Source organism: Scyliorhinus torazame, chromosome 2 (assembly GCF_047496885.1).
Source record: "Scyliorhinus torazame isolate Kashiwa2021f chromosome 2, sScyTor2.1, whole genome shotgun sequence".
Taxonomy (NCBI): Eukaryota; Metazoa; Chordata; class Chondrichthyes; order Carcharhiniformes; family Scyliorhinidae; genus Scyliorhinus; species Scyliorhinus torazame.
Genome location: NC_092708.1, coordinates 275163888 through 275183487, shown reverse-complemented (window position 1 = coordinate 275183487; position 19600 = coordinate 275163888). Strand labels below are relative to the sequence as shown.

At 50.2% G+C, this 19600-nt stretch overlaps 1 protein-coding gene across 1 annotated transcript in view; it reads left to right on the top strand.

Annotated features, from left to right (window-relative positions):
• The window catches only part of LOC140407247 (presenilin-1-like), a 60312-nt gene extending 55378 nt beyond the window's left edge, over positions 1-4934 (top strand). The window contains exon 9 of the mRNA XM_072494880.1: positions 3900-4934. Coding sequence (XP_072350981.1) covers positions 3900-4055 — 156 coding nt within the window. The 3' untranslated portion in view covers positions 4056-4934. The remainder of the gene's footprint in view (positions 1-3899) is intronic.
• The last annotated feature ends 14666 nt before the right edge of the window (positions 4935-19600 follow it).

Sequence of the window (19600 nt, the reverse complement as noted above, 5' to 3'; positions counted from 1 at the left end):
CTCTCTCTCGCTCCCTCCCTCGCGCGCTCTCTCTCGCTCCCTCCCTCGCGCTCCCTCTCGCTCCCTCCCTCGCGCGCTCGCGCTCTCTCTCGCTCCCTCCCTCGCTCCCTCCCTCGCGCGCTCGCGCTCTCTCTCGCTCGCGCTCTCTCTCTCTCTCGCTCCCTCCCTCGCGCGCTCGCGCTCTCTCTCGCTCCCTCCCTCGCTCCCTCCCTCGCGCACTCGCTCTCTCTCGCTCCCTTGCGCGCTCGCGCGCTCTCTCGCTCCCTCCCTCGCGCGCTCTCTCCCTCCCTCGCGCTCTCTCCCTCGCTCCCTCCCTCGCGCTCTCTCTCTCTCGCTCCCTCCCTCGCGCTCTCTCTCTCGCTCCCTCCCTCGCGCGCTCTCTCTCGCTCCCTCCCTCTCGCTCCCTCCCTCGCGCGCTCTCTCTCGCTCCCTCCCTCTCGCGCTCTCTCTCGCTCCCTCCCTCGCGCGCTCTCTCTCGCTCCCTCCCTCGCGCGCTCTCTCTCGCTCCCTCCCTCGCTCTCTCTCTCGCTCCCTCCCTCGCGCCCTCACGCTCTCTCTCGCTCCCTCCCTCGCGCCCTCACGCTCTCTCTCGCTCCCTCCCTCGCGCGCTCGCGCTCTCTCTCGCTCCCTCCCTCGCGCGCTCGCGCTCTCTCTCGCTCCCTCCCTCCCGCGCGCTCGCGCTCTCTCTCGCTCCCTCCCTCCCTCCCTCCCTCGCGCGCTCTCTCTCGCTCCCTCCCTCCCTCGCGCGCTCTCTCTCGCTCCCTCCCTCCCTTGCGCGCTCTTTCTCGCTCCCTCCCTCCCTCGCGCGCTCTCCCCCACTCGCTCCCTCCCTCGCGCGCGCGCTCTCCCCCTCTCGCTCCCTCCCTCGCGCGCGCGCTGTCTCTCGCTCCCTCCCTCGCTCGCGCTCTCTCTCTCGCTCCCTCCCTCGCTCGCGCTCTCTCTCTCGCTCCCTCCCTCGCGCTCTCTCTCGCTCCCTCCCTCGCTCGCGCTCTCTCTCTCGCTCCCTCCCTCGCTCGCGCTCTCTCTCTCGCTCCCTCCCTCGCGCGCGCTCTCTCTCGCTCCCTCCCTCGCGCGCGCTCTCTCTCGCTCCCTCCCTCGCGCGCGCTCTCTCTCGCTCCCTCCCTCGCGCGCGCTCTCTCTCGCTCCCTCCCTCGCGCGCGCTCTCTCTCGCTCCCTCCCTCGCGCGCGCTCTCTCTCGCTCCCTCCCTCGCGCGCGCTCTCTCTCGCTCCCTCCCTCGCGCGCGCTCTCTCTCGCTCCCTCCCTCGCGCGCGCTCTCTCTCGCTCCCTCCCTCGCGCTCTCTCTCGCTCCCTCCCTCGCGCGCGCTCTCTCTCGCTCCCTCCCTCGCGCGCGCTCTCTCTCGCTCCCTCCCTCGCGCGCGCTCTCTCTCGCTCCCTCCCTCGCGCGCGCTCTCTCTCGCTCCCTCCCTCGCGCGCGCTCTCTCTCGCTCCCTCCCTCGCGCGCGCTCTCTCTCGCTCCCTCCCTCGCGCGCGCTCTCTCTCGCTCCCTCCCTCGCGCGCGCTCTCTCTCGCTCCCTCCCTCGCGCGCGCTCTCTCTCGCTCCCTCCCTCGCGCGCGCTCTCTCTCGCTCCCTCCCTCGCGCGCGCTCTCTCTCGCTCCCTCCCTCGCGCGCGCTCTCTCTCGCTCCCTCCCTCGCGCGCGCTCTCTCTCGCTCCCTCCCTCGCGCGCGCTCTCTCTCGCTCCCTCCCTCGCGCGCGCTCTCTCTCGCTCCCTCCCTCGCGCGCGCTCTCTCTCGCTCCCTCCCTCGCGCGCGCTCTCTCTCGCTCCCTCCCTCGCGCGCGCTCTCTCTCGCTCCCTCCCTCGCGCGCGCTCTCTCTCGCTCCCTCCCTCGCGCGCGCTCTCTCTCGCTCCCTCCCTCGCGCGCGCTCTCTCTCGCTCCCTCCCTCGCGCGCGCGCTCTCTCTCTCGCTCCCTCCCTCGCGCGCGCTCTCTCTCTCGCTCCCTCCCTCGCGCTCTCTCTCTCGCTCCCTCCCTCGCGCTCTCTCTCTCGCTCCCTCCCGCGCTCTCTCTCTCTCGCTCCCTCCCTCGCGCGCGCTCTCTCTCTCTCGCTCCCTCCCTCGCGCGCGCTCTCTCTCTCTCGCTCCCTCCCTCGCGCGCGCTCTCTCTCTCTCGCTCCCTCCCTCGCGCGCGCTCTCTCTCTCTCTCGCTCCCTCCCTCGCGCGCGCTCTCTCTCTCTCTCGCTCCCTCCCTCGCGCGCGCTCTCTCTCTCTCTCGCTCCCTCCCTCGCGCGCGCTCTCTCTCGCTCCCTCCCTCGCGCGCGCTCTCTCTCGCTCCCTCCCTCGCGCGCGCTCTCTCTCGCTCCCTCCCTCGCGCGCGCTCTCTCTCGCTCCCTCCCTCGCGCGCGCTCTCTCTCGCTCCCTCCCTCGCGCGCGCTCTCTCTCGCTCCCTCCCTCGCGCGCGCTCTCTCTCGCTCCCTCCCTCGCGCGCGCTCTCTCTCGCTCCCTCCCTCGCGCGCGCTCTCTCTCGCTCCCTCCCTCGCGCGCTCTCTCTCGCTCCCTCCCTCGCGCGCTCTCTCTCGCTCCCTCCCTCGCGCGCTCTCTCTCGCTCCCTCCCTCGCGCGCTCTCTCTCGCTCCCTCCCTCGCGCGCTCTCTCTCGCTCCCTCCCTCGCGCGCTCTCTCTCGCTCCCTCCCTCGCGCGCTCTCTCGCGCTCTCTCTCGCTCCCTCCCTCGCGTGCTCTCTCTCGCGCTCTCTCTCGCTCCCTCCCTCGCGTGCTCTCTCTCGCTCCCTCCCTCGCGCGCTCTCTCGCTCCCTCCCTCGCGTGCTCGCGCTCTCTCTCGCTCTCTCGCGCTCCCTCGCTCGCGCTCTCTCGCTCCCTCGCTCGCGCTCTCTCTCGCTCCCTCCCTCGCGCGCTCGCGCTCCCTCTCTCGCTCCCTCGCTCGCGCTCCCTCTCTCGCTCCCTCGCTCGCGCTCTCTCTCGCTCCCTCCCTCGCGCGCTCACGCTCCCTCCCTCGCGCGCTCGCGCTCTCTCTCGCTCCCTCCCTCGCGCGCTCTCTCGCTCCCACCCTCGCGCTCTCTCTCGCTCCCTCCCTCGCGCGCTCACGCTCTCTCTCGCTCCCTCCCTCGCGTGCTCGCGCTCTCTCTCGCTCCCTCCCTCGCGTGCTCGCGCTCTCTCTCGCTCCCTCCCTCGCGCGCTTGCGCTCTCTCTCGCTCCCTCCCTCGCGCGCTCTCTCTCGCTCCCTCCCTCGCGCGCTCTCTCTCGCTCCCTCGCGCACTCTCTCTCGCTCCCTCCCTCGCGCGCTCTCTCTCGCTCCCTCCCTCGCGCGCGCTCTCTCTCGCTCCCTCCCTCGCGCGCGCTCTCTCTCGCTCCCTCCCTCGCGCGCTCTCTCTCGCTCCCTCCCTCGCGCGCTCTCTCTCGCTCCCTCCCTCGCGCGCTCTCTCTCGCTCCCTCCCTCGCGCGCTCTCTCTCGCTCCCTCCCTCGCGCGCTCGCTCTCGCTCCCTCCCTCGCGCGCTCTCTCTCGCTCCCTCCCTCGCGCGCTCTCTCTCGCTCCCTCCCTCGCGCGCTCTCTCGCTCGCTCCCTCGCGCGCACACTCTCGCTCCCTCCCTCGCGCGCGCTCTCTCTCGCTCCCTCACTCGCGCGCGCTCTCTCTCGCTCCCTCCCTCGCGCGCACGCTCTCGCTCCCTCCCTCGCGCTCTCGCTCCCTCCCTCCCTCGCGCGCGCTCTACCCAGCCCCCCTTCCTTGTCTCACTTGCGCATGTGGTTGTTTGGGTTTTACTCGCCCATTAGGCACACCACCTCAACCAACCAAAATGAGGAATTTAATGCTTATAATCTATATAAACTCTAAAGCCGTCTGCTCCTTTTTCCGCAGTTTATTTTTTTGAGAGAGGTTTCGAGAAAATATCCATGATTAGTAATCCTCCGCCTCTTTGTGTTTCAGGGTTTGTGCCTTACTCTCCTGCTGCTTGCCATCTTTAAGAAGGCTTTACCAGCACTTCCAATCTCCATTACATTTGGGCTAGTTTTCTACTTTGCGACAGATAACCTGGTCCGTCCGTTCATGGATCAACTTGCTTTATATCAGTTTTACATTTAGTATCTCTGTTTTTGGAGTAAGTGTTTCCAAGATGTACTGTAAATATTCATGCTGAGAAGAGACTTTTTTTGTAATTGGAGTAATCTTATCTGAAGTAGAGAACCATAAAACTGGGTGCAACCTGTGTGGATTATAATTATCTACTGAATTTGCTGTGTTCCTGATCCGATTAATGCCAGTGCACAATTTTGAAGAAAGTGAGCGTCATGTCTCTCTGCGGGGCTGGCTGCAGTTTTATCACCTTCAATGAGATGTAAGAGGCTCAAAGCAACAAATTGCAAACTGTGTTGGTGTAAGTTTGAGCACAGCATTGCTCTGGATGCAAAATTTCTATAGTGTTACAATGAAATGAAAACAAACTGTTTCCCCGTTCAGTTTCCAGAATGTTCCTTTCTTTGCAAAGTTAATATGTAAAAGATTTTTGTCCTATCGAGAAAGTTTTCCATGCTGGTGGTGACCCCTTAAAGTAAACACGCCTTGAACACCATAAACTTTACTTCACCCTGAATTGAACTTTTCTTACATATTAAAGAAACACCAGCATACTTTTGAAATAAAAACAGGAAATGCTGGAAACACTCAGCAGGTCAATTAGCGAAGAGAGCAAGGAAGGGTTAAAGTTCCAGGTCAGTGACTGGGCTTCCTGAATGTTTCCCAGCATTTTGTTTTTATTGCAGATTTCTAGTAACTGCGATATTTTGCTTTTTGTACTTTTCTTTTTTGAAAACTTGATGTGAATCAGAAGGTCTGGATTTTGTGATGTTTTGAAATATATGCTCAAATATGTTGAATCTTTGAAAACATTTGGGGTCTTTAGGGAAACCAATTTGACTTCCTTCTGGGTTCCTGACCAATTAAAAGTTAGTGATACACTGGAAATTTGCCTCCTGCTGTCTGCTTTCTGTTGTGTAATGGAGGGAGGAATTGGGAGTCAGCAGGAACATCAGCATGGAATATCTGGCATTTTCAACAAGACCATGAGGATATCATGGAATCTAATCGAGATGTAAGTCATTCAGGAGGAAAATCAGGCACAATCCTTCAACTGGTAACATCGAGCCACTGGAGTTTATCATCATAGAATTTACAGTGCTGAAGGAGGCCATTCGGCCCATCGAGTCGGCACCGGCTCTTGGAAAGAGGACCCTACCCAAACCCACACCTCCACCTTATCCCCATTACCCAGTAACCCCACCCAACACTAAGGGCAATTTTGGACACTAAAGACAATTTAGCATGGCCAATCCATCTAACCTGCACATTTTTCGACTGTGGGAGGAAACCGGAGCACCCGGAGGAAACCCACCCACACACAGGGAGGATGTGTAGACTCCACACAGACAGTGAACCAAGCTGGGAATTGAACCTGGGACCCTGGAGCTGTGAAGCAATTGTGCTAACCACAATGGTACCGTTTTAGCACAGGGTTAAAAGTCAGGATGGTGTGATGTGTCTTTTGTCATTAGGTCAAATGTGGGCAAGGAAACCCCTTGCTGATTGTGCCCGATCATCTATCCTCAGCTGATGAATCTGTACCCTTCCATATTGAACACCAACTTGGAAGAAATGTTGAGACCAGTAAGGGCGCAAAATGACATGGAATCTAATCAAAGTGTTTCAAATATGGGACTTCACTGCCCATTACCAGGAATGGCTTAGGAGGACCACTGACGGAGCTGGCCAATTCTTGAAGGACATATCAGCTAGGTGGACCTGAGGCACGAGGAGAAAGAACCAAAAAAAGAAAAAATGACTTAATCTTGCCCTCACTAATCTATTGTAGATGCAACTGTCCGTTACCGTATTGGTCAGATGACCATGAGTCTTGTGGTGACAAAGCCCTGTCTTAACACAATGAAAGATGTCCTCTGTGTGGCATTACCACTGCTAGATGGGACAGACTCAGCACAGATCTAGCAGCTCACAAGAGCGTATTCATTTAAAAAAATATATATATATTTTATTAAAGTTTTCAAACACAATTTTTCCCCCTTACAAATCATCAAAAACGGTAACATGATAACTGATAGATAACATGGTTTAACAAGAGCGTATTCATGATTGGACCATCGTAAAACCATAAGAACCAGGAGTAGGCCATTCAGCCCCTCAAGCCTTCTCTGCCATTCAATAGGATCATGGCTGATTTGACATTCCTCACATCTACTTTCCTGCCCTTTCCCTGTAACCCTTGATTTCCTTACTGATCAAGGAGCTATCTGCCTCAGCCTTAAATATGCACAGTGACTCTGCTCCCACAGCTCTCTGCCGCAGAGTTCCAAAGATACTCAATCCTCTGAGAAAATAAATTCCTCCTCATCTCAGTCTTAAATTGGTACCCATTATTCTGAGACTATGCCCTCTGGTCCGAGACACTCACAAGAGGTAAACATCCTCTCCGCATTTGTCCTGTCAAACCCCTTAAGAATCCTATATGTTTCAATGAAATCTCTCATTCATCAAGTACGGAAGCAGTCTGCCTGCACATAGCAAGGTAAAGGCAACATTCAGGCTTGACATTCTGCCCTCCAGATTCAATGACATTACCACATCGCTGAATCACCCACAATCAACATACAGGGATTATCTTTGAGCTGAAACTTAAGACTGAACAGGCCATATAAACACTTGTTACAAGAGGAGGCTCGGACTTGTACGTGCCTGCAGTTTAAGATCCTGTCGAGTGAATTATTTTACAATCTAAGGAATGGGTAATATCTGATCATAGTTTGAAATACTGCATAATCAAAAGCAGTTTGGGGAATGTTCTATAATTATACACCAGCTCCTACCACCTCACAAACTAAGTGAAGCTCCTGGAAACAAGGAATTTACCAATCAAGCAATGTTAAGTTTAAGGCTCAAACTTCACAATGTTTCTTTCAGAAGTTTAAGATCATTCTCTACTATCCTGGGCTCTTTCTGTACTATCTTCTTTTGCTGAAAATTTCAAGCTGAATCCAACTATGTGCTGCTGTTAAATTTGCTTTAAAATATTGATTTTTGCCATTTCCTGCACCACATTCTGTTGGACTGGGCAAGGAAGAGGATTAAAGAACTTTGCCACAGAACAGACTCTTCATCTTTCCCCATGGGTAATAGGGGGCTGGTCTGAATTCTTTCTCGTTCTGTAACCTCTGCAAAATGTATCTGCTGCAGTATTGGTGCAAAGTGGTTTTGTTTGTAGTGTAAATGTATTTCAGGAGAAGCAGTGATGGCTCATGACAAAATGATCCTATGGGAAGCAGCAAGAAGTCCGTATGTACAGCACTTCAATTGTTAAGCTTCACTCAGAACCTAAATGTTAAATTCCAGTTTTTGAATGGGGTACTATGAACCTATTGGTTTATTGATGGACACCATCAAAAACACACACAGCATGTCTTCGCACATGATTGTTGGATTCTCAATATGTAAATTACAGATGCAAGACTGCTTTATCCTGACTTGTATGCCTGTTCTAAGAAGCCAGACTCCCACTGTAGAGGGGTTTACAGCTTATAACCACCCATATTTTAGCAAAGAGCCAGTTATTAGTACATTGATCTTCTGTGTTATTTGGGAATTGGACCAGAAACTAGATTAGGATCTCAGTCAGTGTCACAGAGAGGATGGATTTCACAAGTTGAGTTTGAGAGGCTCCAAGGTTTGTAAATAACTGGGTTCACTGCAAATAAAAAATGTCATAGATTTGGAAAGATTGTGGATGACACCAATTAATTAAAGGTAATTCTCATTTTACCTAATATATTTTCTTGACTTCTATTTGCATTCTGTCCTTTAAATAGGGGCAAACTAGGGACAGCACAGTGGCTCAGTGGTTAACACTGTTACCTCATGGCGCCAAGGACCCGGGTTCTATCCCGGCCCTGGATCACTTTCTGTTGGGAGTTTGTACATTCTCCCTGTGTCTGCGTGGGTCTCACCCCACAACCCAAGCAAGGTAGGTGGATTGGCCACGCTAAATTGCCCCTTATTTGGAGAATCATAATTGGGTATTCCTAAATTTAAAAAAAAAAGGGACAAACTGGTTTTCTGGGCAATTTTCCCCCAGTATCCATGGGATTAATAGCATGGATGTGTATACACATACAGTGATATGCTAGTATTAGGACCACTTTTATTTTATTAATGATGTAGGGCATAATTTCAAAGTTTGTAGAGCCTATAAGTTTAAATAGGAAAATATGTTTAAGTAGGATATTAGCAAACAAAGATCAAAGGAAGGTACAGCACAAGAACAGGCCTTTCGGCCCTCCAGTCCTGCGCCGACCATGCTGTCTGTCTAACTCAAAATCTTCTCCACATCCAGGGTCCATATCCCTCTATTCCCATCCTATTCATGTATTTGTCAAGATGCCCCTTAAACGTCACTATCGTCCCTGCTTCCACCACCTCCTCCGGCAGCGAGTTCCAGGCACCTACTACCCAGTTTAAAAAAAAAAAAAACTTACCTCTCACATCTCCTCTAAACTTTGCCCCTTGCACCTTAAACCTATGTCCCCTAGTAATTGACCCCTCCACCCTGGGAAAAAGCTATCCACTCTGTCAATGCCACTCATTTTGTAGACTTCCATCAGGCCGCCCCTCAACCTCCGTTGCTCCAATGCGAACAAACTGAGTTTATCCAACCTCTCCTCATAGCCAATGCTCTCCATACCAGGCCACTTCCTGGTTCTCTACAATCCGTTTCCTTTGTTGGCCTTGCTGAGGGTACTTGCTTGTTGCAGTACCCCACGGCCTCTGGCATCAGTCAGGACTCTTGGCACCACACGTGACCTTTACTGTCAACGAAGGCTACAGTGCCAAATCCTTGGGATTTCTGGCAGCTGCACTACGAGGACAAGCTGATCCTTTCTTTACTGGACGACAGGCACATTAGAATATTTTCCACAATCATTTTGTCTCAATGGTACATTGCACCACCATCGATCAGTCCAGTCTCCGATTCCTGCGGATTTATGGGCAGCTTCCAAACGAGGTTGGTCTCACTAATGTACCATCCGTTGTTATTAAAGTCAAGCCTGATACGCCCTTGCCCTCCATTTCACAGTACCCGTTACACCCCGAGGCTGAAGAAGAAGTCTCGGTCATGATTCAATCGTTCCTTCAACAGGGAATTTTGATACCATGCCAATCGCCCTGTAACACCCCGATTCTTCCAGTTCCAAAGATAGGAAGACCATCCGAATGGCCCTTACTCGAGCATGTATTTTGGCGACAGATAAAAGTGAAAGCGTTTACACCTATTCTAGGTATGCCTTTGGCGTGACCCACGATTTTGGCCGCCTCTGGCAACAACAAGGCTTTCTCACCCCTGCGGGAGCTCCCATTCAAAACGCTCTTTGGGTTAAAAATCTCGCTATTCAGCTTCCTCATTGGCAATTATTAAATGTGCTGCACACACAAAGGGGGACATCCTGTTCAATTAGGGAATGCCCGTGCTGATTCAGCTGCTAAGGCTGCGGCTCCATCAGTCTCTTTGATTGTTCCCAGTGGGGCTAATCAGGCTCTAAATCAGGTACCTGCATTAGGAACGAAGGGCATGCCAGAGATAACAGGTTCAAAATTTACAGAGGGACGCCTCTAATTCTGAGCGCGCACTATGGAAGTCAATGGGGTGTGCGCACTCCTTGACACGGGATCTCTGGCTTACTCCAGTTGGTCAAGTTTGTATTCCAAATTCTTTATTGCCGGTACTTATTGATTATTTGCATTCTTGTACCCATCTTGGCAAGGAGGGTATGGTGCAGCTACTCCTGAAAATTTGGTGGCACCCAGATTTGAATACAGCAGCGCAAACGCGGCTGGATCGATGCCTCATTTGCATGAAACATAATAAGGGTAAAGGCATTAAATGCCCTCCAGGAACCATCCCCCTGCCAGATGGCCCTTTTGCCTGTATACAGCTTGATTTTATTGAATTACCAAAAGTACAGTTCTATAAATATTGTTTAGTAATAATCGATGTGTTTAGTAAATGGATTGAAGCCTTCCCCATCACGAATTGTACTGCACATACGGTGGTGAAGTTGTTAACAGAAGTTATTCCTCGTTTTGGGGTACCCAAAATGGTGAGCTCAGACAATGGACCACGTTTTGTAGCTCGGATCAATACTGAATTGTGTGAAGCACTCGTAATTAAACAGCAACTGCACTGTGCATATCACCCGGAGGCTGCAGGAATTGTGGAAAGAGCCAACGGGACTTTAAAAGAAAAATTATCTAAATTAACTGGGTTAAATTGACTAAAGGTCAATTGGCACTGTTTCACAAGCGGGTGACTCCACATTCGCAGACCGGACTGACAGCTGCAGAGATAGTCTATGGTCAGCCAATGAGGACTCCTTGGGATGCCCATGAAAAACCCCTGGAGGGAGTAGACCTCCATGTGATGGGGGAAACAGATGCAGAACTAGGTGAAGCAATTAACACTTTCTCTGAAGTCTCTCCACTCAGGTGAAGCAGGCACATCTCCCAGTGACAGCAGGGACAGCCGTCCCTCGATATCCAGTGATCGAACCCGGAGACTATATATTAGTGAAGAACTGGGATAGAAAGAAACTAGGACACCGCTGGAGCGGACCTTTCCTAGTACTACTGACTACACCGACTTCTGTCAAGCTTGAAGGACGTTCAAGTTGGATACATCTATCCGATTGCAAGAAGATCGTCTCCAACCCAGACGCGAAAACAGGATGAAGATCTTCATAATTTTTGGACTCTGGACTATTTGGCCTCAAGGGCCACGAACTAAAAAAACAAACTACCCTGGAACTGCATGCTAATACCTATTTATATATGTCATATCTTAATGCTGAAAAATTGAATGTAAGCAAGTGTTGGGTTTGTACCCACATCCCCATCCATTCGAGGGAAGGAATACCTCTCTAGTCCCCCCCCCCTTCCATATCGCAGAGATAGTTGAATGGATTTTACGACAAAATCAAACGGGGATCGGGAGATATGGGAATATGGAGATCTGCTGGCTATGATGACTAAATTTTCGGCTTCGTATCAACCTGCTTATAATCATGCTTTGACTCCACCCACCCTCACTGTCCACTCGAATAATGTTCAAGGTTCCATGTGTTTTAATAAATCAGGGAAAGGAAAGTTGATGGGACAAAGTAGGTGCAACCTTACAGTTGACTGGCAAGGACCGGTACCAGGCATATCCAACAAGGGCATGTTTAACTGATTGGTCCAGGGTATGGAATATAACCTCTAATAGATCATGGGGACAGACATTCCCAATCCCCTGGATGACATTAGCTGATGATTTTACAGCCTATAATGGAACATATTTCATATGCGGCACTAAAGCATACCAGTGGCTCCATATTGATTGGACAGGATCCTGCTTTCTGGGATATATCGTACCCCAAATGCGTCACCTACCTCTTGCGAGCCAAAAGGACTATTTCTAAAACGGAACAGTTATTCATGATGGCCTTTCCACTGTATGGAACGGGTAAGGTAGCCAACGAACTGATCCACGTGGCCTCAGCATAAGAACAACTGGCGAACGTAACGTCAGAAGCCAGAGAAACGACAGGCACTGGCTGAGGTCTCAGCTGAGCTGGTGGCTGTCCGGACGGTGGCATTACAAAATCGACTGGCTTTGGATTATCTGTTAGCCTCGCAGGGAGGAACGTGCACTTGTAGGTCAGGAGTGCAGTATTTATATTCCAGATGGCTCTGAAAATATCACTAACCTGGCCGACCACATTAAGAGACAGGCTGATCAAATTCAAGAGATTGGCAGTGAATTTCATGACTATAACCCGCCGGGTTGGCTCGGATAGTTGGGTCACGGATTATTTGATTGGATCTTTAAGGCCTTCATTCTACTACTACTAATGCTACTGGGGATAGGATTGCTTGGTTGCTTGTGTAAATGCATTTTCAATCGAGTCATGGATATCCCTATTTAACTAGTCATGATATGACAAAAGGAGGGAATGTGATGTACGAATTAAGTAATGGCATGATAGGAAAACTGGTCAACTATTCGGTACAGTGTAAGAAAAGCTGACCTAGCCATTTCAATGCACCAGACCCCTTTGTAAGAAATGCTGATCTAGCCATTCCAATATACCAGTACCTAAAGCATGAACAAGATCAGAGAAGGTCAAGCTATTCCAAAATACCTGACCTCTGTAATTTCTGATAAAGCTAACTCGACATAACCCAGGGCAGTATGAATAAGATAAGGAATGGATGAGTCTCCTCCGACCTTTTAATGTCCTATCAAAGGACAAGAAAATGGTATGAGTGATGAGACAAAGAGTCCTTGGAGGTCAGCAGGTTTATGACATTGCTTCCTTTTCTACTTCCGATCGAATTCCTGACTAAGCTGTAGTCACGCAATCTTGATAATGATAATGTATAAATACTGAACTGATTTTCTGTAAAAGCGCAGACTTGAGTAGAAATCAGCAGTGGTAGTAACTGCTCTCCGACCTCAACTTTCAGCCAAAACTGCATGCAGTTGTTTCGTAAATAAAGCTTTGTTATTTTACCATAACAATCTATTGTTGAGTCTTTACCACAGTCGAAGAAGCAGGAAAATATTGACTTCTCCAAGGTAAAATGATGCTTTTCAGAAGGAAGAGTGAAGAAATGTCTCAATGGTCCAATTTGAAAGGGAAGCAGGAACAGAGGGGCATGCAACTTAACGGCACAAATTTTTGAAAATGGGAAGGCAGATTAAGAAGACATTTTTATAAAATCCTTTAGCCTTTAGTATCTTTGGCTTTATGAGCTCCACAAAGATTATGCAAAACATAGAAAACAGGCAGAGGCCATTTGCCCTTTGAGCCTGCTCTGCCATTCATTATGATCATCCAACTCAATAGCCTAATTGCCTCTTTTCCACCCCCCACCACATATCCTTTGAGCCCCTTCGCCCCCAAGTGCTATATCAAACTGTTTTTGGCCGCAACTACTTTCTGTGTAGCAAATTCCACAGGCTCACCACTCTGGGTGAAGAAATGTCTCCACCTCTGTCCTAAATGGTATACTCCATATCTTCAGACTGTGACCCTGGTTCTAGACACCCCCACCATCGGAACATCCTTCTTGCATCTACCCCTGTTAGAATTTTAGTTGGATGATCAGCCATGATCGTAATAAATGGCGGAGCAGGCTCAAAGGGCCAAAAGGCTTCCTCCTGCTCCTATCTTTTATGTATGTATTACCCTCATTCTTCGGAACTCCCAACAAATGAAGTCCTAACTGACTCAACCTCTCCTCGTACAACAGTCCAGGATCCTAGGAATGGCTCTCTGCATTCCCTCTAAAGCAAGAACATTCTTCCTCCAATAAGGAGACCAAAACTGCACACAATATTCCAGGTGTGGCCTCGTCAAGGCCCTGTATAATTGCAAGACAACCCTGCTTCTATACTCTAATCCTTTTACTACAGGAACATAGGAATTAGGAGCAGAACTAGGCAATTCAGCCCTTCGATCCTGCTCCACCATTCATTCAGATCATGTCTGATCTGTTCCTGGTCTCAAAGCCACCTCTCTACCTGTTCCCCATATCCCTTTAACCCATTTTAAAATCAGAAATATATCTATCTCCCTCTTGAAACCATTTAATGATTCAGACTCCATTGCACTATGGGGCAGCGAGTTCCACAAATTCACCAACCTCTGTGAGAAGTAAACAAGCAACCAAAACTGGACACCATACTCCAGATGAGGTCTCACCAACACCATATAGAATTGCAACAACACTTCTCTACTTTTATACCCCAGTCCTTTTGAGACAAATGCTAACATTCCATTTTCCTTTCTTCTTACATTTTGTACCTGCACAGATTTTCTGCGATTCATGAACAAAGACACTCAGATCCCTCTGCCCAGGTGCATTTTGAATCTGCTTTCCATTTGGATAATAATTTGCCTGACAATTTTTCTGGCCAAAATCGATAACCTCACACTTATCCATCTTCTAGCCTATCTATATCCACCTGTAAAATCTGTATCTTCTCTTCGCTGCCTGCTTACCCACTTATTTTAGTATCATCCACAAATTTTGCTATGTTACACTCTGTCCCTGCTTGCAGATCATATATATAGATTGTAAACAGTTGAGGTCAGATGACTGAACCCTGCAGCACTCCACTAGTTACAGTTCACCAGCCAGAGAAGGACCCATTTAACCCCACTCTCTGCTTTCTGTCAGTCAGCCAATCCTCAATCCAATCTTGTATTCTATCCCAATCTCACCTGGATCAATCTTTTATGCGGTACCTTGTCAAACGTTTTCTGGAAGTCGAGATATACCACATCCACAGGTTCCCCATTATCCATCTTGCTGGTTGTGTTCTCAAGTTTGTCGAGCATGACTTGACCTTCATAAAACCATACTGACAATGGTGGATTGAGCTTTGTCTTTCCAAATGTTCAGTTATCGCCTCAATGATTGATTCCAGCAATTTCCCCACCGCCGAGGTCATGATACCGGTCTATAGCTTCCTCCTTTTTGCCTCTCTCCCTTTTTGAATAGGGGTGGCACATTAGCCTGTTAGGCCAACATAATCACTTACCTTCTTTGCCGCCTGCTGTGCTTATATATACTTATAAATCACTGGTTAGGAATCCAACTGAAGTATTTTGTCTAATTTTGGACAATTGTCAATGTCTTGGAGAGGGTACAGAATAGATTTGCTGAAATAAGAAACTTCAGTTATGTGAAGGGACGAAAGCGGGGATTGTTCTTAGGGCAGAGAAGGTTAAGGTACAATTTATTAATAATAATAATCTTTATTGTCACAAGTAGGCTTACATTAACACTGCAATCAAATTACCTTGAAAAGCCCCTGGTCTCCACATTCCGGAGCCTGTTCGGGTACACAAAGGGAGAATTCAGAATGTCCAATACACCTAACTTAAATTAATAGAGGTTTTCAAAATCATGAAGGGTTTTGATGGAGTAAATAGAGGGGAACTGTTTCCAGTGGTGGAAGTGCCGGTAACCAGAGGACAGTGTTAGACTTCACCTCGTTGACACATTTTTAATCTTCAAATTGCCGCGATTTTTGTTTATTTTTCAATGCCTGCCGATTTTCCTGCCAAAGGCTTTTTTCAGAGAGATTGAGGGAAGGATTACTTTGTTCATATGGAGAGGGAAGATGGCCAGAGTTAGAAAGGTGCTGCTACAGAGGGGAAGGCAGGCAGGGGGTTTGGGTCTTCCAAACCTGATGTATTATTACTGGGCGGCGAATGTGGAGAAGGTGCGGAGTTGGGTCAGAGGGGTTGATTCCCAGTGGGTCAGAATGGAGGAAAGTTTGTGCAGGGGTTCTGGATTGAAAGCACTAGCAACAGCGCCGCTCCCGATAGCCCCGGGGAAATACTCAGGGAGCCCGGTAATAATAGCTTCATTCGGAATTTGGAGGCAGTTTTGCCAACACTTCGGGTTGGGGGCAGGGTCAAGGGAAATGCCGATTCGGGGAACCACAGATTTGAGCCAGGGAGGTGGGATGGAAATTTTTGGAAATGGGAGGAGAAGGGGATTAAGACACTAAAAGATTTGTTTCTTAGGGGTCAGTTTGCAGGATTGAAGGAGCTGGAAGCGAAGTATGGGCTGCAGCAGGGGGAAATGTTTAGATACATGCAGGTTCGAGATTTTGCCAGAAAGGAGATCAGAGCTTCCCAGTGGAGGCTGTCTCCACATTGCTGGAGGAGGTGCTGATGACAGGGGGACTGGAGAAGGGGGTAGTGTCAGCGGTGTACGGAGCTATTTTGGAAGAGGAGAAGGCACCACTGGAAGGGATCAAAGCAAAGTGGGAGGAAGAGTTGGGAGAGGATATGGAGGAGGAGTTCTGGTGTGAGGTGCTCCGGAGAGTGAATGCCTCCACCTCGTGTGCGAGGTTGAGGCTGATACAGCTGAAGGTGGTACATAGAGCGCACCTCACGAGGGCGAGGATGAGCCGGTTCTTTGAAGGAGTGGAAGATGTGTGTGAACATTGCGGGGCGGGGGCCCGCTAATCACATTCATATGTTTGGTCCTGTACAAAGCTAGATGATTACTGGAAGGAGGTTTTTAGGGTAATTTCTAAAGTGGTGCACGGAAAACTGGACCCGGGCCCCCAGGAAGCCATATTCGGGATGTCGGACCAGCCAGGGTACGGAGGCAGATGTTGTAGCCTTCGCTTCGTTGATCACCCGAAGGCGGATCCTGATAGGTTGGAGAGCAACCTCTCCACTCTGGGCCCTGGCGTGGCGGGGGGGCCTGTTGGAATTCTTGACTCTTGAGAAGATTAAGTTTGAACTGAGGGGAAGGATGGAGGGGTTCTACAATTCATGGGCATTATTCATCATGCACTTCCAAGAACTGGATAACATCGAACATTAGTTGGGGTGGGTGGGAGGGGCCGGTGTGTGTTAATGGTGACTATGGGTGATTCCTGATTCCTTTTTGTCATTTGTTTGTGTGAACATGCGGGCTAATATTTGGGGTTTGTTGGAAGGATGGGATCATTGTTATTGATATGGGGATTGACATCTTTGTTACTTGTTTATTGTTCGGGGGTGTAAATTTGGGAGAAAATGTGAAAAAGGAGGATAATTAAAATATTTAAAAAAAAAAAAAAAAAACAGGTTACAGCAAATAAACACCCCGGCAAACATACGTCAATCAACCACACAGTCTGTACAGATTTTTCCTTTTTTTCACCCCCCCCTCCCCGCGCCGAACAGCCCCTCAAACACGGTCACCAACATCCACCACCTGACCTCAAAACCCCCTGAAGAGCCCCATAACTCATACTTTATCTTCTCTAACCGCAGGAAGTCGTACAGGTCACCCAACCAAGCCGATACCCCCGGTGGCGATGGCAACCGGCACTCCAGCAAAATTCGCCGCCGTGCAATCAGAGAGGCGAAGGCCAAGACATCAGCCTTCCTCCTCTCCATGAGCTCCGGCTTCTCTGAAACCCCAAATATCACCACCAAAGGACCCGGGTCCTTCGCCTCCTCCACTGTCCTGGCTAAGACCACAAACACTCCCGCCCAGAATCTTCCCAATTTTTCGCAGCCCCAAAACATGTGCGCATGATTCGCTGACCCCGCCCACACTTCCCGTATCAGCCTCCCCGAACAGGCGCCGGAATGTGGCGACTAGGGGCTTTTCACAGTAATTTCATTTGAAGCCTACTTGTGACAATAAGCGATTTTCATTTTCATTTCATTTCATTTTCACACTCATCTGCTACCCCCTGGAAGAACCCACTAATACTCGCCCGAGTCATATGCACCCTGTGCCCCATCTTAAACTGTATCAGGCTCATCCTTGCACATGAGGAGGTCCCGCCTACCCTAAGCAGTGCCACACTGCACGCTCCCCAATTGGTCTCCCCTCCCAACTCCGCTTCTAATTTCTCTTTGATCTTCACCACCCGCTCGCCTCCCTGCTCCCCTAGCCACTTGTATATATCCTCAATTCTTCCCGCCCCTTCCACATCCGGGAGCAGCAGTCGCTCCAGCAGGGTGTTTCCCGGCAACCTAGGGAACCTCCTTCAGACCTTTTGCCCAAAGTCTCTAACCTGCAGATACCTGAATTCACTACCCCTCGGCAGCTCTACCCTCTCCCTTAGCTCCTCCAGACTGGCGAACCCTTCCTCCAATTACAGATCCCTCACCTTGACCAGCCCCACTTCCCTCCACCTCCGGTATACACTATCCATCCCCCTCCCCCCCCCCCCCCCACCCCGGCTCAAACCCATGATTCTCGCACAGCGGCGTTAGCACCAACATCCCTTCCATCATAAAATGCCTCCTCAACTGATTCCATGTCTTCACTGTGGACTGCACCACCGGGTTCCTTGAATACCTACTCGGAGCCATTGGCAACGCTGCCGTCACCATAGCCCTCAAACTAGACCCCTTACAAGATTCCTCCTCCATCCTAACCCACTCTACCCCTTCTCCTTCCCACCATCGCCGCACCTTGTCTACATTCGCCGCCCAATAATAATGAAGCATGTTCGGCAATACCAGGCTGCCTCTGCCTCTGCAGCAGGGTCCTCCCCACCCTCGGCACCTTCCCCGCCCATACAAAGTCAGAGATTATCGTATCCACTTTCCGAATAAAGGTCTTTGGTGTAAAGATCGGGAGAGCTTGAAAGATAAACAAGAACCTCGGCAGGATATTCATTTTCACCACTTGGACCCTCCCCGCCAACGTTAAGTGCAGTGTATCCCACCTCTTAAGATCGTCCCTATCCTCCTCCACCAGCTTCATTAAGTTCCACTTATGGAGCCCCGTCCATTCCCTCGCTACCTGAATCCCCAAATACCTAAACCTATCCCTCGCTACCGTAAATGGCATCCCCCCTAAATTAGCTCGCTGTGCCAGGTCATTCACCGGGAATACCTCGCTTTTCCCTACATTCAGCTTATACCCCGAGAACCCTCCAAACCTCTCCAGCAGGCCCATAATCCTTCCCATACTCTCCAACAGATCTGAAACATACAGCATAGAGCGACACCCGATGCTCCCTCTGAGCCCTCATAATCCCCCGCCATTCTGCCAACCCTCTGAGAGCCGTCGCCAATGGCCAGTCCAAACAGCAGCGGGCACCCCTGCCTCGTACCCCTGTGTAAGTCAAAGCTTCATGAGCTCATATCATTCGTCCTCACCCTAGCTCTTGGCGCCACATACAGCAACCGCACCCATGCCACAAATCTCGTCCCAAACCCAAACCTTCCCAAAACCTCGAACAAGTACCAATGCCTTCTCCGTGTCTATGGACACCACCACCACCGGTACCAGAGCCCCCAATGGATTCATCACCACATTCAACAGCCGTTTTATATTACTCGCGAGCTGCCTGCCCTTCACGAAGCCTGTTTGATCTTCTGCCATCACCCCGGGGACACACTCCTCCATCCTCCCTGCCAAGAACTTAGCCAATACGTTCACATCCGTGTTCAATAGTGATATGGGCCTATATTCCACCAGGTCCTTCTGCTTTGTGCATCACGATCCAACACGACAACAGCTGCAGAGGTATGCACAAATTGATAAAGAGTTCCTAGGTTTCGTTGTAGGCTTGGAGAAATTCCACGACTACGTGTATGGGCTTCCAACTTTCACAGTTGATACAGATCATCTGTTGTGATGATTGGTTAACATCATCACAGAATCTCAACCAAATGTCTCCGTGCATTCAGAGGTTGATGATGAAGTTTGAAAGCTATGATTTCAATCTCATCTATACGTTAGGTAAATATTTGTTGTTAGCAGATGCTTTATCGAGAGTGCCAATACAAAATATTAGTCGTGAAATTGCTGAAGATGTAGATCTGCATGTCATTCTTATATCCACACTGCTATCAATATCAGATAGGAAACTATGGCAGATCCAAGAAAAGACCAGGAAGGATCAAATTCTTCAAGAGGTGATGAGGAACATTAACTCACACTCGCCCAGAGGTCAATGTATGGAGTTCCACAATATAAGATCTGAACTAAGAGTGAATGGAGTGGTACTTCATTTGAACACTATAGTTATACCTCATCTCTTTGCA